The sequence below is a fragment of the Leuresthes tenuis genome, unplaced genomic scaffold, assembly GCF_036924035.1.
Source record: "Leuresthes tenuis unplaced genomic scaffold, fLeuTen1.0.hap1 SCAF_14, whole genome shotgun sequence".
NCBI classification, from domain to species: Eukaryota; Metazoa; Chordata; class Actinopteri; order Atheriniformes; family Atherinopsidae; genus Leuresthes; species Leuresthes tenuis.
This window is the reverse complement of record NW_027325368.1, coordinates 531565-551263: the sequence shown is the minus strand read 5'-3', so window position 1 is coordinate 551263 and position 19699 is coordinate 531565. Positions and strand designations below refer to the sequence as shown.

The 19699-nt window shown below is 49.3% G+C and overlaps 2 protein-coding genes across 4 annotated transcripts in view; both read right to left on the bottom strand.

The window, feature by feature from the left end:
* Window positions 1-100: 100 nt before the first annotated feature.
* On the bottom strand, window positions 101-1747 carry dnajc5b (DnaJ (Hsp40) homolog, subfamily C, member 5 beta). Of its 2 annotated transcripts, none has more exons than XM_072364075.1 (4): window positions 1629-1747; window positions 714-927; window positions 461-635; window positions 101-311 (listed from the first exon to the last, which is right to left on the bottom strand). In XM_072364075.1, exons 1-4 carry the CDS (start codon window positions 1733-1735, stop codon window positions 217-219), a joined length of 591 nt encoding a protein of 196 aa, XP_072220176.1. In that variant the 5' UTR covers window positions 1736-1747; the 3' UTR covers window positions 101-216. The 2 variants fall into 2 exon arrangements, with proteins under 2 accessions (XP_072220176.1, XP_072220177.1); XM_072364076.1 differs by having other exon boundaries at window positions 102-308.
* A 4957-nt stretch (window positions 1748-6704) lies between these two features.
* The window catches only part of slc4a2a (solute carrier family 4 member 2a), a 36131-nt gene continuing 23136 nt past the window's right edge, over window positions 6705-19699 (bottom strand). The window contains exons 9-22 of one of the 2 annotated variants that reach the window (XM_072363658.1): window positions 17154-17295; window positions 16919-17015; window positions 15578-15762; window positions 15285-15504; window positions 14635-14838; window positions 14417-14565; window positions 14123-14317; window positions 13734-13943; window positions 12768-12857; window positions 12511-12677; window positions 11215-11468; window positions 10967-11136; window positions 10470-10643; window positions 6705-7019 (exon numbers count right to left, since the gene is read on the bottom strand). In XM_072363658.1, coding sequence (XP_072219759.1) covers window positions 6939-7019; window positions 10470-10643; window positions 10967-11136; window positions 11215-11468; window positions 12511-12677; window positions 12768-12857; window positions 13734-13943; window positions 14123-14317; window positions 14417-14565; window positions 14635-14838; window positions 15285-15504; window positions 15578-15762; window positions 16919-17015; window positions 17154-17295 — 2338 coding nt within the window. In that variant the 3' untranslated portion in view covers window positions 6705-6938. The remainder of the gene's footprint in view (window positions 7020-10469; window positions 10644-10966; window positions 11137-11214; window positions 11469-12510; window positions 12678-12767; window positions 12858-13733; window positions 13944-14122; window positions 14318-14416; window positions 14566-14634; window positions 14839-15284; window positions 15505-15577; window positions 15763-16918; window positions 17016-17153; window positions 17296-19699) is intronic. The other variant, XM_072363659.1, reaches the window with a different exon arrangement.

Genomic DNA, 19699 nt, shown 5'->3' with positions numbered 1-19699 from the left:
AGGTTTAAATTCTGTTCACAGGGAGAGGAGACGGGCGTTATGCACCATGTGACCTCCACTTCCTGTGAGTTTTAACCCTGATTCAGTGTCAGATTACAATCTCAGGATTTCATAAATGTCAAACTGCTGCTTTAAGAAGTCAGAGGGAAACTTTTCTTGGTTTGTGGAGCAGAAGCGTTGCTTCAGGACGTCTGTGATGCGTTTCCTGTCGCAGCCTCAGGTGTCTCCATACCTGCGGTGTCCGTCTACGATCAGCTGCGTCTTCTCGCTGGCGTTCGTCGGCTGCTGGACGATCGGAGCGTCGATATCTGCTGACAAACAAAACAACAGACGGCGTAAGCTGAGTTCCATCAGAGGAGCGAGTCGCCAACGCAACGAGCCGCAGCAGCTCGCCACATTTCAGCAGAGTCTGTAAACTGAACAGTTCCAAAGTAGGAGACAGAAGACATTGTTCTGTCACCGTTGTCCGGACTGTTGCGAATCTCCTCCTCCAGGTCATCTGGGGAGACGTAGTCTGGCTCCGCCCCCTCGCCGGTGGGCGTGGGCTTCAGCTTGCCGCAGCAGCAGTTGCAGCAGCAGCAGAGGCAGCAGCCGCAGTAGCATCCAGTCAGGATCCCACAGAGCAGAAACAGACCCTGGAACAGAAACACGCCGTCACCTCCCGCCAAATCACACGCCTCCACAGACAGGTACAGAGTAAGCCCCGCCCCCACCTTGGCCCACCAGGTGGACAGCATGAAGTAGGTGTTGACGTTGTCCTCTCCGAACTGCTGGGCCACGTAGAGTCCCAGAGAGCCGTATGAGTCGTAGATGTTCCTCTTGGTGAGGTCGGACAGGACGGCGTGAGCACTGTTCAGCTCCTTGAACTTCTCCGCAGCGTCTGGGTTGTCCGGGTTCTTGTCCGGGTGGAACCGCAGCGCCAGCTTCCTGCCGCCAGACACAAGCGTTGGTCACTGAGCATCTCTGACTGCCGAACAGCTGGTTTTACATGTAAATGCAGAATAAGTCGTCCAGGACTGAGCCTGTGAGACGGAACGTGTCCCGAGGCCGCAGTTTCCTGTCATGTGACACATATAAAAACGTGTAACAGGTAGACCTGAACATGTTCTGTTACCTCTGAGCATTCACCAATGAGACCTCAGCAGTCTAATAACCATCAGGAAGGCGTGTGAAGTGGAGGAACACGAAAGTAAAATATGTTTGTTTTTAAAAAGCTTAATGATAGAACTCCAGATATTTAGTCTGATTAGAAATAGAAGCAGCATCTCTGACAGATTCCTCCCAATGGAAGCTGGTGGAACATCTCAGCCCACTTTTCACTGTTTCACTGGCTTCAGTTTACTCAGGTGTAGCTGTGATCCTGCTGCTTTTTCTCTACATATTTCCTGGAATCTGTGCTGTGAGATATTCTGATATCTGTAAAGTAGTTTATGGCCTCTGTTAAAGGACAGAAGTCCAGTTTGATTTTACCCTCTCATGAAGGCTGGCACCTGGAAATCAGACTTTTTTCTCCAGGAGGTTAATTAAAGACATTTCATTCATCTTCTGATTGGTCGGTCGTGACTCTGAGCCAAACTTCCAGACCTTTGAGTCTGGAGGCAGGTGAGTGGGCGGACACTTCAGCTCACCTGTAGGATTTCTTGATGTCGTCATGGCTGCAGCCTTTCTCCAACCCCAGGATCTGATACAGAGACTCTCCAGAGGTGGACAAGGTTCTCTGCTTCCCTTCAGACATCCTGACACCAACAACTGTACAGGTGGACATACACAGGTGTGACATCATCATGGCTGGGAAGTGTGTTCTGTTGACGCAATACTTTGAATAGGTAATGAGTAACAAGTATGAAGACATAAAACATAAAGGTACAGAAGAGCTGAAAGTTAAATTCATCCATCCTTCCATCGTAGCAGACAGGTAGCACACAGGTAGCAGACAGGTAGCACACAGGTAGCACACAGGTAGCAGACAGGTAGAACACAGGTAGCACACAGGTAGCACACAGGTAGCAGAATGGTAGCACACAGGTAGCAGAATGGTAGCAGGCAGGTAGCAGAATGGTAGCAGGCAGGTAGCACACAGGTAGCAGAATGGTAGCAGGCAGGTAGCACACAGGCAGCAGACAGGTAGCACACAGGCAGCAGACAGGTAGCAGAATGGTAGCACACAGGTAGCACACAGGTAGCAGAATGGTAGGAGGCAGGTAGCACACAGGTAGCAAACAGGTAGCACACAGGCAGCAGACAGGTAGCAGAATGGTAGCACACAGGTAGCACACAGGTAGCAGAATGGTAGGAGGCAGGTAGCACACAGGTAGCAAACAGGTAGCACACAGGTAGCACACAGGCAGCAGACAGGTAGCACACAGGTAGCAGACAGGTAGCACACAGGTAGCAGAATGGTAGCACACAGGTAGCAGAATGGTAGCACACAGGTAGCAGACAGGTAGCACACAGGTAGCAGAATGGTAGCACACAGGTAGCAGACAGGTAGCAGAATGGTAGCACACAGGTAGCTCACAGGTAGCACACAGGTAGCAGAATGGTAGCACACAGGTAGCAGACAGGTAGCACACAGGTAGCAGACAGGTAGCAGAATGGTAGCAGACAGGTAGCACACAGGTAGCACACAGGTAGCAAACAGGTAGCACACAGGTAGCACACAGGTAGCAAACAGGTAGCACACAGGTAGCACACAGGTAGCACACAGGTAGCACACAGGTAGCACACAGGTAGCAGACAGGTAGAACACAGGTAGCACACAGGTAGCAGAATGGTAGCACACAGGTAGCAGAATGGTAGCAGGCAGGTAGCAGAATGGTAGCAGGCAGGTAGCACACAGGTAGCAGAATGGTAGCAGGCAGGTAGCACACAGGCAGCACACAGGTAGCACACAGGCAGCAGACAGGTAGCAGAATGGTAGCACACAGGTAGCACACAGGTAGCAGAATGGTAGGAGGCAGGTAGCACACAGGTAGCAAACAGGTAGCACACAGGTAGCACACAGGCAGCAGACAGGTAGCACACAGGTAGCAGACAGGTAGCACACAGGTAGCAGAATGGTAGCACACAGGTAGCAGAATGGTAGCACACAGGTAGCAGACAGGTAGCACACAGGTAGCAGAATGGTAGCACACAGGTAGCAGACAGGTAGCAGAATGGTAGCACACAGGTAGCTCACAGGTAGCACACAGGTAGCAGAATGGTAGCACACAGGTAGCAGACAGGTAGCACACAGGTAGCAGACAGGTAGCAGAATGGTAGCAGACAGGTAGCACACAGGTAGCACACAGGTAGCAAACAGGTAGCACACAGGTAGCACACAGGTAGCAAACAGGTAGCACACAGGTAGCACACAGGTAGCACACAGGTAGCACACAGGTAGCAGACAGGTAGCACACAGGTAGCAGGCAGGTAGCACACAGGTAGCACACAGGTGTCTATATGAGGTGATGCATTATAATGTCTGCAGCCTCGTGCTTCCAATAACAACAAAGCAGGTCTTAGACCCTCCACAGAACCAGAACCATCATCTTGACCACACAGCTGCCATGTTTGAGAAGAGCTTTCTGGACCAACATGGTTGGCCCCTAACCTGAGGGGCCCCGAAAAAGGTGTAACGGAGAAACCTGGCTGTACGTGATGATATCACACAGGTGGTCGCAGAATTTGTCCATCTGTAAGAAAAATTGAGACTGAGTGTGAGCCGTTACCTGCTGAAGCCTCGCAGCGTCTAGGAACGTAGGGTCCACACCGTGTCTGTCTGCTCAGGTGTGTCAGGTGTGTCAGGTGTTTGTGTTCCACTCAGAGGATCTCTGACAGCCTCCATCAATCATTCAGCAGCCACTCGGCTCATGTGACCATGAGTTCAAGTTTCACCAGATGCTTGGGAAGGGGGGGGGGGTTACCATAGTAACCAGGTGAGTCAGAACATAGGTAGATAGATAGATAGATGGGTGGACCAACGTCACACAGGATTAAATGTACAGGTAGACAAACAGATGTGGCTGGCAGATGTGTTTCTCTGTTGTTCTTTGAGTCAGTATCATTTATTTCGAAGTTGCATCATCGATTACTCCGATTGATAGTTTTAACAGGTAAGAAACGTGGATAGTGTAGTGGTATGATTGCCACCTTCCATGTGGGTGACCTGAATTCACCTCCAGTAGAGGTCCTCAGGGCAGACCCCCTTACCTACCAGTGTCAGTCGCTTTGGATAAAAGCGTCTGCCACTGCATAAACAAACAAGAAATCTGTAAACAGACTGAAGACATAATTATACACAAGAGCTGAAAAGGTTTTTATTTTCAAAACTTTAATTTGTTTCAGAGGATCATCCATCCAAACTGGATAGATTCCAGTTTGTTCTTGTAAATGAAGAATCTTCCTCACACACCAGAGTAAGTCATGGAGTTCCTCAGGGTTTTGTGCTTGGACCAATTCTTTTTACTTTATACATGCTTCCATTAGGTAACATTATCAGACAGCATGGCATAAAGTCCATTGCTATGCTGATGATACTCAGCTGTACTTATCTATGAAACCAGATGAAACCAACAGGTTGGTCAGACTACAAGCCTGTCTTAAAGACATAAAGACCTGGATGACTCAGAACTTTCTGCTTCTAAACTCAGACAAACTGAAGTTGTTCTCTTTGGACCTGAGTGCTTCAGGGAGAAATTGTCTAGTTATATAGTTACTCTAGATGGTATTTCCTTGGCTTCTAGTCCTACAGTGAGGAACCTTGGAGTTATTTTTGACCAGAATCTGTCCTCTGACCCACATATAAAACTGGTTTCTGCCTTCTTTCACCTTCGTAATATCATTAAAATCAGGACCATCCTGTCTCAGGGTGATGCAAAGAAACTGCTCCATGCATCTGTTCCTTCAGGACTGAACTACTGTAATTCCTTATTATTGTTCTGTCCCACAGATTCTCTGAAAAGCCTCCAGCTGATCCAAAACCCTGCAGCCAGAGTTCTGATGAGATCTAACAGCAGAGATCATGTTTCTCCAGTTTTAGCTTCTCTTCATTGGCTCCCTGTTAAATTCAGAATAGAATTTAAGATTCTTCTCCTCACATATAAAGCTCTTAATGACCGAGCTCCATCACATCTTAAAGATCTCACAGTTGGATATTTCCCCAACAGAGCACTTTGCTCTCAGGCTGCAGGTTTCCTTGTGGTTCCCAGAGTTTCTAAAAGCAGAATGGGAGGCAGAGCCTTCAGTTATCAGGCCCCTAAAAGCAGAATGGGAGGCAGAGCCTTCAGTTATCAGGCCCCTAAAAGCAGAATGGGAGGCAGAGCCTTCAGTTATCAGGCCCCTAAAAGCAGAATGGGAGGCAGAGCCTTCAGTTATCAGGCCCCTAAAAGCAGAATGGGAGGCAGAGCCTTCAGTTATCAGGCCCCTAAAAGCAGAATGGGAGGCAGAGCCTTCAGTTATCAGGCCCCTAAAAGCAGAATGGGAGGCAGAGCCTTCAGTTATCAGGCCCCTAAAAGCAGAACGGGAGGCAGAGCCTTCAGTTATCAGGCCCCTAAAAGCAGAACGGGAGGCAGAGCCTTCAGTTATCAGGCCCCTAAAAGCAGAATGGGAGGCAGAGCCTTCAGTTATCAGGCCCCTAAAAGCAGAACGGGAGGCAGAGCCTTCAGTTATCAGGCCCCTAAAAGCAGAACGGGAGGCAGAGCCTTCAGTTATCAGGCCCCTAAAAGCAGAACGGGAGGCAGAGCCTTCAGTTATCAGGCCCCTAAAAGCAGAATGGGAGGCAGAGCCTTCAGTTATCAGGCCCCTAAAAGCAGAATGGGAGGCAGAGCCTTCAGTTATCAGGCCCCTCTCTGTGGAACCAGCTGCCAGTTTGGCTTCAGGAAGCAGACACCCTCTCTACCTTTAAGATCAGGCTGAAACTTTCCTTTCTGATAAAGCTTATAGTTAGGGATGGCTCAGGTGAGCCTGAAACATCCCATAGTTCTGCTGCTATAGGCCCAGCCTGCTGGGGGAGCTCCCATGATGCACCTCTCCTCCCTCCATGTACAGATGACATCATTGTTGTCATTAACTTGTGTTTCTCTCTCTCAGCAGGTATCTCTGGCCTGGTGTTATGGTGCTAAGTATCTGAGAAATAACTCCTCATGGTTTATTTACTGATTTATTTCTTCCTTTAGCAGCAGCTAACGCTAACAGCTTAGCTAATGAAGATGACGTACACCAACTTCTAAGGAGTTACTGCTGTTCCTTTCTGAAAGATGAACATTATTGTTCCCACATTACTTTGTTAGCTGAAGCTTTCTAGCTGAACGGTTCCGTTCTGTAACTCAGACAACCTGCAGCTGTGTTTAAGGTGTGTTTCCAACACAACACCGGTCCTCTCCTCACTCTCGGTGTGTTAACGCTACATTATCGGCATGTTTCTGATAAAGATGGAGGTCTCCAGGTACAACTGTTTAATGAGGTTAATAAATCCAAAAGGTTTAAACGCAGTAATTAACGGAACACATGCATTACTACGAGTTACGCTGTGCACATCTCCGGCTTGGTCCATTACTGCTGATGAGAAAGCATTGTTTGCTAGCATCTGCTGCTAGCTTACAGCTAACTGCTAACCTGTTTCCCTCTGGGATCAATAGAGTAACTATCTATATCAGTTATCTAAAGTTGCTGATCTCAGCAAAAGGGCGGTGCTTTGCACCCTAAATGTTTGAAAGAGTTTGAATACGATGTAGGATGAGACTTTGATGAAGAAATAAGTGACAAGCATGAGTCTGAGGGGAATATTTGCTTTACTGAGACACATGGCAGCAGCAGAGGAGACGCTTTCAGTTAGTTTGATCTTTTCAAAGACAGCTTTCAGCTGCTCCAGAGTGACACAGAGGACAGAAAAGTCTAACTCAGATCTGTAATCAGGCTTTCAGAGGCCCTGACAGTCCAGCTCCGCTGCAGCACACGTGTCACACAGGCATCTGCAGCTGGGAGTACTCATCCTGGACCTCCTTCTCCTCCAAATGGGGCTCCGCATCATCAGCATCCAGCTGCAGGACCAGAAGGCAGAGGTCAGTACCATCTAACAGAGCTGATACAGGTGCTGCTCATGTGACCATGGGGTCACCTAGAGTTTGACAACAGAAATAGAAAATAATTCCGCTCAGACTTCCACCATAAAACCAGATTGTGAAGCTTCCAAACTTAGTTTTGTTGTGTGATGTTATGAACTCTACCTGCAGAAACGCCACTGAGCATGTGCAGTAAGGCGCCCGGCTGACCTCTGCGACCACGACCGGCTGACCTCTGCGACCACGACCGGCTGACCTCTGCGACCACGACCGGCTGACCTCTGAGACTACGACCGGCTGACCTCTGAGACCACGACCGGCTGACCTCTGCGACCACGACCGGCTGACCTCTGCGACCACGACCGGCTGACCTCTGAGACCACGACCGGCTGACCTCTGAGAGCACGACCGGCTGACCTCTGAGACTACGACCGGCTGACCTCTGAGACCACGACCGGCTGACCTCTGAGACCACGACCGGCTGACCTCTGAGACCACGACCGGCTGACCTCTGCGACCACGACCGGCTGACCTCTGAGACCACGACCGGCTGACCTCTGCGACCACGACCGGCTGACCTCTGAGACCACGACCGGCTGACCTCTGAGACCACGACCGGCTGACCTCTGCGACCACGACCGGCTGACCTCTGAGACCACGACCGGCTGACCTCTGAGATCACGACCGGCTGACCCCTGAGACCACGACCGGCTGACCTCTGCGACCACGACCGGCTGACCTCTGAGACCACGACCGGCTGACCCCTGAGACCACGACCGGCTGACCTCTGAGACCACGACCGGCTGACCCCTGAGACCACGACCGGCTGACCTCTGCGACCACGACCGGCTGACCTCTGAGACCACGACCGGCTGACCCCTGAGACCACGACCGGCTGACCTCTGCGACCACGACCGGCTGACCTCTGAGACCACGACCGGCTGACCCCTGAGACCACGACCGGCTGACCTCTGCGACCACGACCGGCTGACCTCTGAGACCACGACCGGCTGACCTCTGAGACCACGACCGGCTGACCTCTGAGATCACGACCGGCTGACCCCTGAGACCACGACCGGCTGACCTCTGCGACCACGACCGGCTGACCTCTGAGACCACGACCGGCTGACCTCTGAGACTACGACCGGCTGACCTCTGCGACCACGACCGGCTGACCCCTGAGACCACGACCGGCTGACCTCTGAGACTACGACCGGCTGACCTCTGAGACCACGACCGGCTGACCCCTGAGACTACGACCGGCTGACCTCTGCGACCACGACCGGCTGACCTCTGAGAGCACGACCGGCTGACCTCTGAGACCACGACCGGCTGACCCCTGAGACCACGACCGGCTGACCTCTGAGACTACGACCGGCTGACCTCTGAGACCACGACCGGCTGACCTCTGAGACCACGACCGGCTGACCCCTGAGACTACGACCGGCTGACCTCTGCGACCACGACCGGCTGACCTCTGAGACCACGACCGGCTGACCCCTGAGACTACGACCGGCTGACCTCTGAGACTACGACCGGCTGACCTCTGAGACCACGACCGGCTGACCTCTGAGACCACGACCGGCTGACCTCTGAGAGCACGACCGGCTGACCTCTGAGACTACGACCGGCTGACCTCTGCGACCACGACCGGCTGACCTCTGAGACCACGACCGGCTGACCTCTGAGACCACGACCGGCTGACCTCTGAGACTACGAACGGCTGACCTCTGAGACCACGACCGGCTGACCCCTGAGACCACGACCGGCTGACCTCTGAGACTACGACCGGCTGACCTCTGAGACCACGACCGGCTGACCTCTGAGACCACGACCGGCTGACCTCTGAGACCACGACCGGCTGACCTCTGAGACCACGACCGGCTGACCTCTGCGACCACGACCGGCTGACCTCTGAGACCACGACCGGCTGACCTCTGAGACCACGACCGGCTGACCTCTGAGACTACGACCGGCTGACCTCTGAGACCACGACCGGCTGACCCCTGAGACTACGACCGGCTGACCTCTGCGACCACGACCGGCTGACCTCTGAGAGCACGACCGGCTGACCTCTGAGACCACGACCGGCTGACCCCTGAGACCACGACCGGCTGACCTCTGAGACTACGACCGGCTGACCTCTGAGACCACGACCGGCTGACCTCTGAGACCACGACCGGCTGACCCCTGAGACTACGACCGGCTGACCTCTGCGACCACGACCGGCTGACCTCTGAGACCACGACCGGCTGACCCCTGAGACTACGACCGGCTGACCTCTGAGACTACGACCGGCTGACCTCTGAGACCACGACCGGCTGACCTCTGAGACCACGACCGGCTGACCTCTGAGAGCACGACCGGCTGACCTCTGAGACTACGACCGGCTGACCTCTGCGACCACGACCGGCTGACCTCTGAGACCACGACCGGCTGACCTCTGAGACCACGACCGGCTGACCTCTGAGACTACGAACGGCTGACCTCTGAGACCACGACCGGCTGACCCCTGAGACCACGACCGGCTGACCTCTGAGACTACGACCGGCTGACCTCTGAGACCACGACCGGCTGACCTCTGAGACCACGACCGGCTGACCTCTGAGACCACGACCGGCTGACCTCTGAGACCACGACCGGCTGACCTCTGAGACCACGACCGGCTGACCTCTGAGACTATTATTAAGCTAATTTTAAAAGGATAAAAAAATAACAGAAAACAAAAACTGGATGTAGATAAGAAGACCTTCAGGGCTGTTTGGTTCTTTTACTTTTATCTGCTTCTCCAATTTGCCTAAAAGTGACATCCATCAATCTGTGATTAAACTGAGCCACAAACACAGTCAGTGTCCTTTCTCCAGAACTTATAACAGCATAAGAATCCTCCATCATCTTAAACTTAGAGTCTCTGGTTTCTGATGGAACAGCTGCAGGGAGGTATCATCTAAGTAGGACCTCCTCAGATTCTTCCTCTTTAAAAGGAAAAGTTCAGCAGTGAGGGTCCCTCTTACAACTAAAGTCCGAATCATCCATGCAGCCTGAAGGCATCTGTGGAGTTAACAAACCATAAGACTCTAATCACGCCCACATCAATTACTGCTGATAATAAAGTAAAGTCCTTGCATTCTTTGGTGTTCAGCTTCACTGGCACCCGTGAAAGATGCGATTTCCAACCAACATTCATTGCTTCTTCAGGTGTGGGCGGTGCATCGTCATGACAAACAGGGCGTGTCTCCGCTTCGATTGTTTATGTTGTTTACTGCCAAAACTCAGACACTAAAACTCTTGTACTTCAGAAATCTGGTTCGCTGGTGGACAAGAAGGAAATGTTCCTTTTAACAATGCGGTGTGCTGAAAAAGGCGTGTTCTGCGTCTTCCTGCATCATGATGATGTCAGGATGACATCACTGTGAAGGCGGGACTCACACTCTGCAGCTCTCTGCGGCTGAAGAGGCGGGGCAGCAGCAGCATCCTCACGGGGATGGTTAGCAGCAACATGAAGGGGAATGCCAGCGCAGCTGCGGTCGCCATGACGACCCACAGCAGAGACAGACATGTCAGTTCGATGAGAGTGAACAGGTGCATCCTTAATGTTCGCACCTGTGGGACAACAGAGACACAGGTGAGACGTATAAGACAGGGATGGGCATGTAAATCAGCTGCGAGTGATCATTTCTGTGGTTCCTTCAGTGTTTATCTGGCACTGAGTCCAAGTAGTTCAAGTCCTGTCATTACTCAACGGTACAATTTAAGTCCTTCAAGAGTGGGAGCAGGCTAGTTCCAGGTAGACTTAAAACCAGAAAATACTGAGTCCAGAAGTCAGTGGTGCTTACATCAAAGTATAGCTGCAGGTCTGATCCCAACAAGTCGAGCATGAGGCTAACGGTTGTTACCAGACTCTGGTTGTTGCCCTCAAGGCTTACCTTGCGGACATAATTGTGGTCCGGATGGTACTTTGGGGGCATCAGGAGCAAGATGAGGCGCTCTGTGAGCTGGATCCCATTCAGGGACATCACACCCATGTAGAGAAAGATCCCAAACAGCACTGCCAGAGGGATTTGACGCAGAACTTCTCCGATAACAATGGACAGACCTGACGGAGCAGAGACCTGGTCAATAGGCAAGAAGAAGCAGCAGTACAGGTGATGAAGGCACCTATCAGTGCTCGTACCCACTAAGACAGCCACCAAGAAGCCCGTCACCCTCTGCTCTTTGACCTCCTGGATGCGAGGCTTGTCTCCGGGGGCGACAGCTTTGCTCATGACAGTCAGGGCGTTGGTGTGGGTGACTGACCGAACTGTGGCAGCTGATAACCAGGGCAAACCAAACAGGGCTGAGACCCCACCCAGCACCACAATGATTAAGAGATCCAAGTGGAAACCGGTTCCCTTCACCAGCATCCTCTCCTTCTTACTGACAATCAGCCTACAGGACAGACAAGGAAAGGGACGAACAGACAACACTGGAAGTTAAAAAGATAACATGACATTTGACCCAGAGTCAAAACTGAATCAATACCCAGAGTCAGGACCCAGAGTCAGGACCCAGAGTCAGGACCCAGAGTCAGGACCCAGAGTCAGGACTCAGAGTCAGGACCCAGAGTCAGGACCCAGAGTCAGGACCCAGAGTCAGGACCCAGAGTCAGGACTCAGAGTCAGGACCCAGAGTCAGGACTCAGAGTCAGGACCCAGAGTCAGGACCCAGAGTCAGGACCCAGAGTCAGGACCCAGAGTCAGGACTCAGAGTCTGGACCCAATACACATAAAGCTTTCCTCGAGCCATCACACCACACTCTTTATCAAAGACTTTGACTCCGTTGGTTTCCTGGATTGTAAATCTTTGTAATGCGTCACTCCAGGCTGGTGTATTTCCAAGCTCTTTTAAATATGCTGTTGTGGAACCAAAGCCAAAAACCCCAAGTTTGGATACAAAATTAAAACAAAAATTTTAGGCCAATATCTAAACTCCCAATTTCCACTCTGGGTTCCGTAAAATACATTTAGAATGCATTCTGTAAAATACACAGTCCCGTCCGACCTCTCATATCCTCAGCTTTTGACACAGTTAATCATAATATCTGTTGAATAGACTGAGGGATCTCATTGGAATGTCTGGATCTGTCCTAAAGTGGTTTTCTTCGTATGTAAAATCATGTCTGAGTCCCTCAGGGCTCCGTTCTGGGACCTATTTTGTTTTTGTCATATGTTCTTCCATTAGGTCAGATAATTCACCAGTTCAGTGAGGTTTCATACCATCTTTTTACTGATGATATTCAGCTGTATGGCTCCATAAACTAGTCAACACCCAGAGTCCAGATCTAGACTCAGGATCTAAAAGGACCTTTTAGACTCAGGAGTCTAAAAGTAAATCAAACAAGTCTGAAGTTTAGTATCAACAAGTTGTAACAGAAGACAGATAAGTCTCAAATAAAGCCAACTAGTTTCAGATTAAGAGTAAAGGGCTTTACGCTGTGATCTGGGACTCCATGAAGATAAGGATGAAGACGAGGATGGCCGGCAGGATACTGGCACCCATCATCCAAACTGGAAACTGCCCATCTGAGCCCAGAGGAGAAATCAGCCAACCTCGCTTTTCTGGACTGGACACGGAGAATCCACTCGGTACGTTCAGCTTCTGTGAGCCGAGAGGAGAATGGTTCACCTGCCGGGTCCATGTCAGTATGCACCACATAGGGTTCTTTATGAAAAGGTGCTCCACCCTGACCTGTGTGTAGGTGTCCTCCACGCTGTAGTCCACCAGAACCATGATTAGGATTGCAATGGGAACCCCAAAGTCTCCAATGATCCTGCGGAGCTGAAACACAAAAACACAGCCGACACATGAACGGCATGTAAGGAAGTGTTTGCTGACCCAGAGTGTCTGGTCCAGATGAACACTGTAAACAGGTCTTCAGCTAAGTTTCTGCACTGTAAAAACAGAGTATGAAGGTGGACACTGGGTGCTTCTCAACATCAAGGACACTTTTTTGGAAGGATAAGTTTTACCCAGTCATGTCCTTTTTGGAATAGGAAAGCATTCTTCCCTGAAGTCAGATAACACAAAATTGAACAGTCCTCCCAACATCAGTTACATCCGACACAACCGCTGAAAACTGGCATGGCTGTAAAATAGCTGTTAACTGGCTACCTGATGGGCATTCACACGAGGACTTTATCATTTTATGTCCTTTGATGCAACATATTCAGATGCTAACAACTTCACAGTAACAACAAATAACCAACAAACACAATGTTTTAACGCAGATTGCATGAACCTCGCATCTGTCTACACTGTATTTGGTATACACAAATTCAATTGAATTCAGTTTTATTTATATAGCGCCAAATTTCAACGAATGTCATCTCAAGGCACTTAAATAATATAGTCCAACTCAAGCCAATTCGAGTTCAATTCATTGTAATCATAATCCAATCAAATCCAATAGATTAAATTCAAAATTAGCCCAATTCCAATTCCTGTGAAAAGGTTCTCATCACTGATTCACTTATCCAGACAAAACCATCTGGTCCATATAAAAGTGGTTCAGAGCCTTGAACCATAACATGAACACACTGAACACTGAACAGAAAACTGTCGTCTCTATCTTTTGGCTCATCAGTGCTCCTCTCTGTGTACCTTTTCTCTCCAGGATTGCATGCACCTGGAGTACCTGAACATTTAGGTACTGACCCTTCCTGGGAAGAAGGAGCTGTTCTTGAACTTGCGCAGGTAGAAAGCGATGAAATACGTTCCTGCCATGAGGACTAATGACAGCAGTGCTGTGTTCGGCTCTCCAACAACCTTCCCAGGTCTACTGGCAGGAACGGTGTAGTTGCAGAAAGATGGAGAAACTGTGTTGTTTCCATGGTAACAATTTTGGAGTGGATGCTCCTTAAAGATCTGGGAGAGACCAACAAAGAAGAAGAACATTTTTCTATGATGATCAGTGGGCAGCAGATGTGAAAGCCTGTCAAGAATTTCATGTCCGAACAATCCTCATCACATTTTATTGTTCAGTCCATCAAAGGAAAGTTTCACCTTGACATCTGATTTAGTCCCATCAGACTCACAGGTCTCACCTTGATCAGTTTGGCAAAGGTCTCATAGATGAAGATGAGCGAGATGAGGAAGGAGAAGATCTCCTGAGTGAAACGCGAAACAAAGCGAACCAGGATGCTTCCCTCAAAGGCCACGGTGAGGACAACGATGAGCACCAGCCAGAAACCGATCCACACACGGCCCGTCAAGTACTCGATCCCGTTGTCTTTGCAGAACTGAAGAGGAACACATTTCAGAGAACAGGGTGAACACTCTGGAGTACAACAGTAACATGCTGTGTGGGGGACTGAGAGGTGGAGGCCAGTGAAGCTCACAGTGTAGAAGGCCTCTTCAAACACCAGCAGCGGTCCAGAGAAGCCGATCACCAGCAGAGGTTGAGCTCCCAGCACGCTGAACACTATGCCTTGCATCGCCGTGGCGACTATCAGCTCTGACACACCGATTAGACCCTCCGTTTTCTCACCTGCATCACAAGAGAAACAGCTCCAGCACCTCCAAAGGTCAGGGGCCGTGTTCTGAAGTCCTGACTTACCGAGCAGTCCACCGAAGGTGATGGCAGGAGACAGCGCAGCAAAGTAGATGAAGACGATTGCAGCCATGCACTGAGGGTTCAGAGCGTCCCGGATGTCGCTGAGATACTGCGGGTAGCGCCGTGTCACGTCCTTTATCAGACCTCCGAACAGGCGGCCTGAACGCCTCAGAGGCTCGTCGCCCGCTTTGGAGGGAGCAAGAGAGTCTGGGAGAGATAAAGGTCGCTTTGTAACACCTTCAAGGTCAAAACATTTCTGAACATTAAATACTATGCCAGTGGCCCTGTGATGGACCGGCGACCTGTCCAGGGTGAACCCCGCCCGGTGACTGCTGGGATAGGCTCCAGCCCCCCCGACCGACGGTATAGAAAATGGATGGATGGATTATGCCAGTGACAGTCAGCTCCTGCCAAATACACCTTCTTCATGGCTGATTCTGACGTCATTGTTTCGTGTCAAAGACTGTTGGGTCACTCTGAAAGTCTAAGGTTTACAGAAGAGGCGTTCAGCAACAGAGGCGGGAAACCAAGCGACTGAGGGGGGGCAGAAAGGAACTCAAGCTCCAGCTCAGACTTACTTACCACAATTTATTCTAATGAAGATAAGAATTCCCTAATGACTGTAGAAAAAGGTTAGCTGAGGCAGGACTGACCTTCGGCCTGCTGGACGCTGCCCTGTTTCTCCTGCAGCTTGCTGCTCTGCTCCTCCTCCCTTTTTCTGAGAATTTCTCTTTGGAAGCGAGCGACCGAGTGGAGCAGCTCATCACCCCCAACCTCAGAGGGGGGCAGGACGACGCTGCAGTCCAGGAAATGGTTGATTGCTGTCAGCAGGTCCTGGCGGTCGTCTGCTTGGTACGCCACCTCGTGGAAATGCTGAGGGAACACAGAATTATAAAGGTGTCACCTGGTGGTCATATGCAGCCAGCATTGCTCTGCAGGGACTCACCTTGTCTGACATGAGTGTCGAGATGGAGCGTCCAATCTGGTGGTAATCTATGTTGGCGGTTGGTGGGCCCAGCAGGAGGAAGAGGAACTTAACAGGGACAGGAACCTCCAACACTGACTCGAGTAGGACCGCCTCCTGCAGCCGCACAAACGCCATGGAGGGTTGGTCCAGGAAACCCACGCTGCCTGCAGCCACAGCAGAGAAACGCACTGAACCACCTGCTGTATGTGTGGATCAGTGCAATGCAGCAACCTAACGCTATTACAGGTTCACAATCTTCATTATACATCTTATTTTCCTCAGTGCAGGTGATGAATACTTAGAGTTTTCTGGACAATAGTTTTGTGGGGGAAACAGAGGCTCAGTAAGAGGACAGTTTGTGTTTGTCACATCCACCAACTCCTTGGGTCCAGTCCCTGCTTCTCACGGCTTCTTAATGCACTGCTACGCAGATGATACCCAGTTTACCTTCATTCCAACAGTATCAGCATGAATCTCAGCTCATGTCTTTGAGATATCCTCACGGTGATCAATTAAACCTCTCTGAGACTGAACTATTGATCATCCTCCCAATCAGTCTCTGTTGCATCTGTCACTGAATCAAAATCAGATCCAGTTCCTTATGCTGCCTTCAGAGAAACCTCTGAGTCTGCAGCAGCTGTTTAAACTTCTTCTGGACCTCCGAGTCCCTCCCAGGAACCTCGTTTGGTTCTGACATCCCTACAAACAAGGCAGTCTCTGTCTAGACTGTTCTCACTGGTGGTTCCATGATGGGGGAACCATCTACCAGATGCTATCTCATGTGAGCGTAACTGATCACATACTCCGTCTGTACTACCACCCGTTACCTGCTACTGGCACCATCCCCGCTCCATTTAGCCAATATTCTTTTCCTTGCATGGACTTTCCAGCAGTTTCACAACCATACTTTTCACTGTGAAGCGACAGAGATAAAGACTTTCTCACCAAGTCTATTTTCAAAACATAATTTTTACCACTGCCATGGACCTACATCCAGAAAAAAATCGCCTGCCCCTCCCAGTCATCTACATGTTGCAGTTTGCGAATTTGTAGCTCTAATTTTAAGGAATTTGGGTATAAATGACACAAGATACACGAGGCAGCCATGATAAACATGCATATCCATAAATAAACACATCCCTCCTCCTAGGTACCTTTAAAACTGTACCAAGCAGACCAAGCAGTTTAAAGGCATCTTCTGATCTGTTTTTTTTCTCTTCCCTCTCTCATGTTCAGTGGAAAATAGAAACTGGGGCTTTTTTGAAAACATCTTCCTCTCACGGTTGATGTGTGGACGGTTTGCTCTGGTCTGATGCGTACCTACAAGCACAACGGTGGCCTCAGCTCGCTCTGGGATCTTTTCCATCAGCTTCACCTCATGTTTGGATCTGGAGTTGCAAAGGGGCGGGACTTCCTTCTAGAAAAAGATCAAAGTCCAGTCAAGAGAACCCAGCAAGCTCATCCCTCAGTCCAGCAAAAGACAGCTTAACCTGAAGTGGAGCCACTGTTGCTCACCTGGTCTGTAACAAACATACAACTGTCTTCTCCATCTTACCTTGATCTTCTCCCCATCAGTCTCTCTGTGGTTGGATGGATTCATGGAGAACTCTGAAAGGCCATTGTCAGCCAGGGAGGCCATGTTGGCTGCAGGGATGTTCCTGCTGAACAAGCTGTGATCTTTCTCATCACTGGGATGACTGCAGAGAAGAAGAAGAAGAAGAAGGAGACGGCATAGACAGCAATTCAACCTTCCTGATGGATGATGGATGGATGATGGATGATGGATGGATGGATGGATGGATGGATGGATGGATGATGGATGGATGATGGATGGATGGATGGATGGATGATGGATTAATGGATGGATTAATGGATGGATGATGGATGGATGGATTAATGGATTAATGGATGGATGATGGATGGATTAATGGATGGATTAATGGATGGATGGATGGATGATGGATGGATGGATTAATGGATTAATGGTTGGATTAATGGATTAATGGATTAATGGATGGATGGATGGATGGATGATGGATGGATGATGGATGGATGATGGATGGATGGATGATGGATGGATGATGGATTAATGGATGGATGATGGATGGATGGATGATGGATGGATGGATGATGGATGGATGGTGGATTAATGGATGGATGATGGATTAATGGATGGATTAATGGATGGATTAATGGCTGGATTATTGGATGGATGGATGGATGATGGATGGATGATGGATGGATGATGGATGGTTGGATGATGGATGGATTAATGGATAGATGGATGGATGGATGGATGGATGATGGATGGATGATGGATTAATGGATGGATTAATGGATGGATTAATGGATGGATGATGGATGGATGATGGATGGATAATGGATGGATGGATTAATGGATGGATGATGGATGGATGGATGGATGGATGGATGGATGGATGGATGGTGGATTAATGGATGGATGATGGATTAATGGATGGATTAATGGATGGATTATTGGATGGATGGATGGATGATGGATGGATGATGGATGGATGATGGATGGTTGGATGATGGATGGATTAATGGATAGATGGATGGATGGATGGATGGATGATGGATGGATGATGGATTAATGGATGGATTAATGGATGGATTAATGGATGGATGATGGATGGATGATGGATGGATAATGGATGGATGGATGGATGGATGGATGGTGGATTAATGGATTAATGGATGGATGATGGATGGATGGATGGATGGATGGATGGATGGATGGATGGATGGTGGATTAATGGATGGATGATGGATTAATGGATGGATTAATGGATGGATTAATGGATGGATGATGGATGGATGGATGGATGATGGATGGATGATGGATGGATGATGGATGGATGATGGATGGTTGGATGATGGATGGATTAATGGATAGATGGATGGATGGATGGATGGATGGATGATGGATGGATGATGGATGGATTAATGGATTAATGGATGGATGATGGATGGATTAATGGATGGATTAATGGATGGATTATTGGATGGATGGATGGATGGATGGATGATGGATGGATGATGGATGGATGATGGATGGATGATGGATGGTTGGATGATGGATGGATTAATGGATAGATGGATGGATGGATGATGGATGGATGATGGATTAATGGATGGATTAATGGATGGATGATGGATGGATGATGGATGGATAATGGATGGATGGATGGATGGATGGATGGATTAATGGATTAATGGATGGATGATGGATGGATGGATGGATGGATGGATGGATGGATGGATGGTGGATTAATGGATGGATGATGGATTAATGGATGGATTAATGGATGGATGATGGATGGATGGATGGATGATGGATGGATGGTGGATTAATGGATGGATGATGGATTAATGGATGGATTAATGGATGGATTAATGGATGGATGATGGATGGATGGATGGATGATGGATGGATGATGGATGGATGGATGGATTGATGGATTAATGGATGGATTAATGGATGGATTATTGGATGGATGGATGGATGATGGATGGATGATGGATGGATGATGGATGGATGATGGATGGTTGGATGATGGATGGATTAATGGATAGATGGATGGATGGATGGATGGATGATGGATGGATGATGGATTAATGGATGGATTAATGGATGGATGATGGATGGATGATGGATGGATAATGGATGGATGGATGGATGGATGGATGGTGGATTAATGGATTAATGGATGGATGGATGGATGGATGGATGGATGGATGGATGGATGGTGGATTAATGGATGGATGATGGATTAATGGATGGATTAATGGATGGATGATGGATGGATGGATGGATGATGGATGGATGATGGATGGATGATGGATGGATGATGGATGGTTGGATGATGGATGGATTAATGGATAGATGGATGGATGGATGGATGGATGGATGATGGATGGATGATGGATGGATTAATGGATTAATGGATGGATGATGGATGGATTAATGGATTAATGAATGGATGGATTAATGGATGGATTAATAGATAGATGGATGGATGGATGGATGGATGGATGATGGATGGATGATGGATGGATTAATGGATTAATGGATGGATG